The 7,747-nt window shown below is 51.3% G+C and overlaps 2 protein-coding genes across 2 annotated transcripts; both read left to right on the forward strand.

The window, feature by feature from the left end:
• Positions 1-549: 549 nt before the first annotated feature.
• Pmar_PMAR018322 (hypothetical protein) lies at positions 550-1,112 on the forward strand (the record flags this gene model as incomplete). The annotated part of the gene is made up of 3 exons (XM_002766439.1): positions 550-680; positions 771-869; positions 923-1,112. The coding sequence occupies 3 exons, from the start codon at positions 550-552 to the stop codon at positions 1,110-1,112; spliced, it is 420 nt and encodes a 139-aa protein (XP_002766485.1).
• Positions 1,113-1,635: 523 nt separating this feature from the next.
• Positions 1,636-4,692, forward strand: Pmar_PMAR018323 (Lipid A export ATP-binding/permease protein msbA, putative; the record flags this gene model as incomplete). Its single annotated transcript, XM_002766440.1, has 1 exon — positions 1,636-4,692. One exon carries the CDS (start codon positions 1,636-1,638, stop codon positions 4,690-4,692), a length of 3,057 nt encoding a protein of 1,018 aa, XP_002766486.1.
• Positions 4,693-7,747: the final 3,055 nt, after the last annotated feature.

The following is a 7,747-nucleotide window of genomic DNA, read 5'->3' on the forward strand; positions in this document are numbered from 1 at the left end:
TGGGTGAAAATACCAGGGCGGGCGCTCATGCGCGTAGAGGCAGACGACGACAGTGAGGGTCTTGCAAACGCCCGATACTGTTGATAACTATACAGATACCGTGTATGGTACGCTCATCTGCCTGACCCGGTTCTTCGGTGTGGAACTTGACTGACTTCTGGATGCCAAGCTGTTGTTGTGGCTTTTGTCATGACTGTTGTGATGCCGCATGGATCGTATATTACTGGTTTTCAATTCGGATTGGCTTGCATGTGTTGAAAATCATTACTGCCCGCATAGATCGGGCCGTTGCAAGTTGTCTAGCGGCTGGGGCTGATATTGGCGCGGCTGGGGACTCCGATTATCTTATCGGGAAATGACCGAAAGGCGGGGTCCCCAACCATGCCCGGTAACATCCCTGGTGCTGTTGATTCATGGCGTTCCGTTGTTCACAGTAAGTGTTATCAAGTGGGAATAACCTCCTGTGTCTGTTCGATCACTGTAGTGTCCAGAAGGAAGTGGCCACGACTCGTGCGATCATTGAGTGTTAGGATTCTCTATTGTGTTCATATGCCTGCAACCTGCCGAAACAAGCCCACCATCCCTGAGCCAAGGGCGCCCCCTGTGGTGCCCAAAGCTGAGGAGTGCTCCTGGGGGGACACTACATTCAATGGACGATACCCGCCCCTTCTGAGCAACCAGTATGTTGAGAAATTCAGCGATGCTCACGCTAGGCTCTTGCACGGGTACTGTCTGCGATGTTTGTTCTAGCGAGCTGGGGTGATGACCAGGTGTCTGACACGGGGGGAGCCCCCGCCGTTGGTGGTCAGCAACTTGCAGTACGAGACGATCTTGTCTCGAAGGCTTTGTCGAGTTAAGCTGGAGCAACGGTAGCGGCAGAGATCAGTTGTGGTTTTATTCGTGATGAAGTGGCTTTTTGTAGGCGCGTATTGTTGGGCCTCAATCCGGATGGTAGACGTGTTGAACGGTATAAGTGGAAAACTAGGAGTGACTATGCTAACTCGAGGGTCAAGTTCAGAGGGCAGTTTGTGAAGGAGAAGTCGGAGCATTTGGCCATCGAGGACGCACCGTCAGGGGAAGGGAAACTGCCACTTGAAGACGCCAATTCATGAAACATTTCCTTGCAGTGATCTCCTTGTTGTGTTGAGTCAGCTGAATGCGTAAAGTCAATTTCGATCAACAGAATTGGAGCAGCATGGGTCGATGGTAGTTTTTGACTTACTTTTTGACATTTGACAGTATTTGATGGCATCAGTGTGGTCTTGGACCAGTCGCGTTTGGAGTACCCTCACTTTCGACTGGGTATCCATCGACTCTTGCTGGGCCGGTGAGCCCAATACGGCGCCCGATCTCCCGCAGAAAGTGAGCCTAGGCATAATGATACATTCTCCATGTCGTCTGACCCGTATACGGTTGCTGTCATTGCCTGGTGCTAGTGTGGAATGTTAAGAAGCTGCGCCGTTGTATTCGACAGTCATTGTACACCAAGCGCAGTACATCTGTGAGAATTTTTGCTGTTGTCAGATTCTCGGTCGCCACTCTCGTGGGGGCGTCACTTTCGACCTACGCGGCCTCGCATGGGAATTCCGTCTGGAGCTCATCCAAATCTTTGTCATCGAGCTTACACTTCACTGCATGAACCTGCAGTCGATCATCTACCTCCAGACACTGTTGTCGCTGACCGAAGAGCCCCCAACAGCTGACCTGGTTTTTCTGTTGGCCAACGTAGCCTTGTGGCTCTTGAGAGCTCATGCCAGCTACTGGATCTCCTGTGTAAAGGCCCATATACGAACTACGCTCATCTACACAGTGCATTGCACCAGCATCGGCTTGGCCGCAGACACCGCTCGAGGGCAGTCTATTCCGAATCTCATGTTCAACGACACTGCGGACGCTGTTGATGGTCTCGTCGCGTTGGTAGCTGCCTGGCGTCTACCCATCGAGTTTTCCAGCTCGCTTTACGTGTTATGGACGAACCTCACTTATGGGGTCATTCCGTGTCTTCTGATGATAGTCGTGCTGCGTAGTGCTGCACTTGCTCTCTCTATCGTGGATGGCAGCGAGCGCTGGACCTGGCAGGCTCGCAGAGACGAGCGCATCAACTTGTGTGAAGAAGCTTTCACTCCTCCGGCTTGTGGCACTCTGGCTCGACTGGGGTGGACCAGAATTTGGGTTCAACTTATTCTGCGAAGTAGAGAGAGGGAGCTTACCCTCCTTGGTAGGCGCGAGTGGATGCGCAAAATTCGTGAAGGCATCGACTATGCGCAGCCTCTGATGGTCCAGTTCGTAGCGGCCCTGGTTATGATCACTACAACGTCAGTCCAGCCCGCCGCAGTGGTTCCTATGTCGCTGATGCTGGGCAACGTAGCGGCTCCTATGAATCAGTTCCCTGGGGTGATACTGAGCTTGTTGGATTGCCGAAGTGCCCTACAGCGGCTTCACTCATTCTCTGTGTTGGTTCCTGTCCGAGCATGTGCACAGGATAAACCCGAGTTCACGCTTGATCCGAGATTTGAAGGGCGCGTCGTTGTCATTGATGTGAAGAATGGCGCCACACTTGCAGCAAAGCTCCTAGCGTCGTCGACTAACACAGCAGTTGTCCGACAGACTCCGCAGCTTTTGACCGGTTGTGGTGATACTGTGCGAGACAATATTTTCTTTGGATTGAAAAGAGACGATGCTTGTCTTGATAGCGCAATGCGACTGGCATGCTTGAGAGACTTGCCTGTGTCGAAGAAGGTTGAGACTCTGTCGATGGGACAAGGGGCGAGAGTGTGTTTGGCTAGAGCTTACTATCGTATCCTCTCTGAAGAGGCTAGGAGCACCGTCCTTGTCCTAGAGGAACCTTGTATCTCCCTGGACTCGAGGACGTCGACTATGGTGATTGCCAATTTAGTCGAACTGTTGAAGCACACTACGTCAATCGTGGTGTCGACAGACCATGCCGAAGCCTTGGTATCAAACTTGCCTCGAGAGGTTGTTTTCGTCGCTAGTGACCGCCCTAGAACCTCAGGTCAGGAGTCCTATAGAGTTGATTCAGTGGCGCCTATTGGTAACGCTGTGAACGACTCGGTGCCTGAGTGGGAGAAGGAGTATAATTCACGATGTCACAGTCGATGTGTGCCGTTAGACATCTATCTAGCGTTCCTGGCTTATGTTGGTAACGGTTACACTTATTTGATCATGGTGCTCATCGCTGGGATTATGGCCACTCAACACTTTCTGGAAGTGTTCTTCTCCAGAGTAGCTAATGGAGAGCGAGAACTCCTATGGAGTTATGCAGCTTTCCTTACGGTCTTTCTCATGTGTAACTTCGGAGCATTCCAAGCTGAGGTCTCCGGCGGGCTCCGTGGAGCTAATAAACTTTTCGCTGAGTTCGTCTCTGATCTGCCACAATATGCCATTTCTCTGGACGCCGTTGGAGGTCCTGATACTCTAAGTCGGCTCACCTCAGACGTCAATGTGGTCGATCATACTTTGACCCGCACTCTTGGTGTCTTGTGGGGAGCTGTATTATACCTTCTTTTCAAAGCTGCTTTCATGGTATGGACGTCACAGAACTGGCGGGTGACCATGTCTATGATTTTGCTAGTATGCTTAGCATTCGAGATGATAGCAGCAGGCCCATTTCGTCCAGCTAACCGCGGGGTTCATCGGAGGGCTGCGGCCGCCTTGACCCCGGTGATGGCCGCGGCACACGGCAGTTTCGAGGTCCGCGACACTATTCGGTCGTATAACGCAGCATCGTGGGTCGCTGATCAGTTCTTGGTGAATGCTACTGAAAGTGCGAGATGGCAGTTGCTTGAGGATGCGTGTCGATGTTGGCTCTCTTTGCGTCTGGAGATCATCGGATTCTTCCTAACTGTCCAAGCTACCTTTGGAAGGCGGACTGAGGACCCAATACTCGCTGGCATGTGGATCACCACTGCTCGAGCTGTCTCTGGTATCGTACAACAACTTATACACAACTGTGCAGATATTGAGCGTGATTTCGTTTCCGTGCAAAGGCTTGCTGATGATCCTTTCCCTGGTCAAAAGGAAGTCAGGCCGGTGCAAGAAGAGAAGATCTCTGGTGGCACGATCGTGATACGGAAAGCGACAGTTGGGTATGGTGATGCCATCATCCTCGAGGGTGTCAATCTGGTTGTAAATACTTCTGAGAAGTTGGCTCTGGTGGGGCCCTCAGGGGCTGGTAAGACCACTTTACTGAACACGATACTAGGCGCGACCAGAGTGTTTAATGGAAGCGTCTGCATCTGTGGCGTGAGCCCTCGTCAAGCCAACAGCAGTCTAGTTGTTCAATGCGTACCTCATTCTCCTGTTCTTTTCCGAGGATCATTGCGCCAGAACCTCGATCCCGAAGGAGGGTTGGTCGACAACCTCCTGTACGATGCATTGTTTGCTGTTGGTTTGCCGGAACTGGCATCCAAAAATTTGGAGTGTGAGGCGTCCGACATCGTCAACACTACGGGTGATCGTATACGTCTCTGTCTTGCACGAGTTGTCCTGGCCCGGAGATTCGGTCAATTGCGAGTGATACTGCTCGATGAGTGCGCCGGAGTTTTCCCGGATGAGTCTGCGAAGAGGTTCGTTGGAACCTGTCTGAGATTGTTTGAGGAACAAACTGTTATTATGACGACCCATCGCCGATTCTTAATGACTCTTTTTGATAGAATTGTGACGATTGAATAATTTTTTTAGAGCGTTGTTTCGAGTTGTATGCTGAAAGTTCATCACAACATCGAACGAACGTTCGCACATCGAGTGAATCTCCAGAGTAGGACCCAGCTGAACACAGAATGCATCAACTTTATCGAATCCAAGATGATCCAGCCACTGTCATATACTCTCTCTGATAAAAATTGCGGTTATAGCAACCGCCAAGTAGTCAGCTGGTAAAAGCTCTTTTTTCTCATTTGGTGAAACATTGCGTTGTAACGACTACGATGATGCCGTATCAAAACTGGTACCGACCACTGGTCGGCGACCAGTAGTGACTTTAAGCATGCGGAGCTAGCACCGCCACTCGTGATTGGAACTCTTCTTAGGCGCCTTGATGCAACGAAAAGCGCGAGCTCTATGGAAGCCCACTAGAACATTGAACACAACATGCTGTCCCCATGAGACACTATGATGGATGGTCAATGGCGCCACGGTCTGGCCCATCAAAGAATGCACCTTGGTCCACAACTCATTCTTTTTGACCTCAACTTCCTGTTCGAAGCGTATGATACTCGGTAGAGTTGTCCAAGCGGCAAAGGCCTGTCAGAAATGAGCTACATAGGAGCCGACATGCTTTGTTACTCTCATTTTAGTGCGACCATTGGCGTTGGCGTCGGCCATGCTGCACTTGGCCGCGTAGGAGGCAGTCACCACTTCATACCACGCTCTGAACACTCGTAGATGCCGAGCTCGCTCAAGGGTAGCTGTATAGCATCGAACCCGGTCTTCTCGAGCAATAGGGACAGCCTCTCTCAACAATACGAAGACGCGCCTTGTCAAATCTGAGAAACGCTTGAAGCGTGGCTACTGTGTAGCACGACCAACTTTGCCTTTGAAATTCCCTTGCTCGGTTTGAATCCCTCCGACACCATTCGAGCCATATCGTAAAGGCTTTGATGCTCTTCAGTCGGATCACAGTGAGGTACCAACGCTCCGCTTTCAATTCGCGGAACTTCCTCTCCTCAACGATATCGAAAAACCCTCCGAGAGCCTTTCTCAGAGTAGCCCTAGCCCATATACTCCTGGCAGATTCTAGCTTGTTCATGATGAGAGCTCGATTATGCTCAAACGCCTGTCGCTTGAGCCTGCGGAGCTCGAGGTTATCTCGGCGTCGCCATTCTTCGTTTGCTTCTCTGGTGCTCTCGTCGGCGATGGTCATGCGTTGTTGCTCCTCTCGTCGCAATTCCCGTGCCAACTTCGAACACTTTAACTGTTGAGCTCGCTGGTACATACGAAGCACTTCTGGTGGTGTCTCTAGAGAGGTCACCTTTCTCCGAGCTCTGATGAGGATCGACACAGCTATCCCTAGGGGTATTCATACTAAACGCCAAGATACGATACCTAAGCTTCGGCCTACGAATTGCATCATGTCGGTCCGAGCTCCCTTGAGTGCATGCCTCCTCCTCCCGGACGGGTACCGTGGCTCTCTCTCGTTGCCTGTGGTTTGGCACGCCTCTGGATCGTCGAGCAAGAGCTGCAGCGACCCTCGCGCGGAATCCACTCGGTTCCTGCTCCCTGAATGCAGTAGCCGTATATTGCAATACTGATCTTCAAAGGGCTCACTTCCGAGCCACTAGCTTGCGCCATTTCCTGAGCGTCCTCCTCAATACTTGTGAAGCTCGCCAACGTATAACTTCTTCGATCTTTAGCTCTTCTTGTGCTCTTTCTATACGCTGCCACAATGCTGACCTAGTCTCGTCGAGCCAGGCGCAGAAGTGTTTGGTTTTCACAAAGTAAACTTGCACTTTTCGTGTCTGCAGTGGAGGAATGCGCTGATTTTTGATGTATTGGTAACCGCTCACTTTCACAGCGAGAAGTCTCCAATTCACTGTTGCCCGCAGGAGCTCTTTAAAACCCTTACGGATCAGAGCTCGGCTGCGTCGTTGTTGCCACAACGATAACGTAGAGACTATACTGAACAAGAGCGTGAGGAGTCTTCATTCCACATCGCTCCGCTCACATTTCCACACTCCGTTGCCATCTAGCATATTGCCGTTGTTCACGCTTTTCAGCCGAGTCCTGCAACTTAGGTAACCCCGGGGCCTGTTTGTTCAGCGTGGCCGTCGAGACCTCATCCAGTTGTTGACATTCAGTCTTCGCTATGCCTTGGCGTCTGCTGGCAGTCCTCCTGCTCCTGGAGGAGGGTTTGGTAGCTGTTAATGTATTATGTTCAGAGCGACGACGTAACTCCTCGATCTCTCGTCTGACTTGTGCTCTAGCTAGTGTCAACAGCCGTCTGTCATCTTGGGTAGCGTCATGGGTACTTCCGTTCGTCACCGCACTGCCTAGACGTGGTTTAGTCTTGTCAATAGGCCGAGGAGCAGACGCCCTTCGTTTCGCCATTCTATCCCGCCTTCTAGCCTCCATCGTATACACCTGCATCAGGACTGTGCAGTGTCGCGGGCAGTTGTTCAATCACAGTGTCGTCGAAAACCGGAATTCCCTCCGGATCCCGGCTGAACACTCTCGTTGGCGTATCAGTGGGCCGTTGTACCGTAGGCTTCGCGAGCCGGTGAAGGACCTATCGGTGGACCGTCAAGATTAACCTGATCGGATGCCACCGTGGGAGTACTTGAGTGGCCAGTGCCGCGTCTCGGTCGTCGATTCCTCTAGCAGCGCACAAGGCACTCAGCTTAGCTATACTGCTCTGGTGAATGGTGTACGCAGATCGATTATCTTGTGGATTTCTAGTAGTTCCGTATCGATCAGCTTGGGCGGCCACGGTGTCGTCAGGCCATCGGTGATTCTTAACTCGTGGATCGTCCTCTATCTTCGCTGATTCATCCTGTACATCTACCCACGACTTCAATAACGCGCCTAATAAGGTTCCGTCATGAACTTCCCCTTCCGTGTTGCAGTATTGGAATATATACTTGGTTTCCTCAGCCAAGCTCTCTACATTATGACTTAGAATAGAAGTGCACGAGAACACACAAGAAGTTCTCAAAATGTTATTGTCATCAACGCGCGCATTTGACAATGTACCTATTTCCTCAGACTGCTGTGTTGGAATTACGTAGAAATT

The sequence above is a fragment of the Perkinsus marinus genome, assembly GCF_000006405.1.
Source record: "Perkinsus marinus ATCC 50983 genomic scaffold scf_1104296972926, whole genome shotgun sequence".
In the NCBI taxonomy this organism is placed as follows: domain Eukaryota; phylum Perkinsozoa; order Perkinsida; family Perkinsidae; genus Perkinsus; species Perkinsus marinus.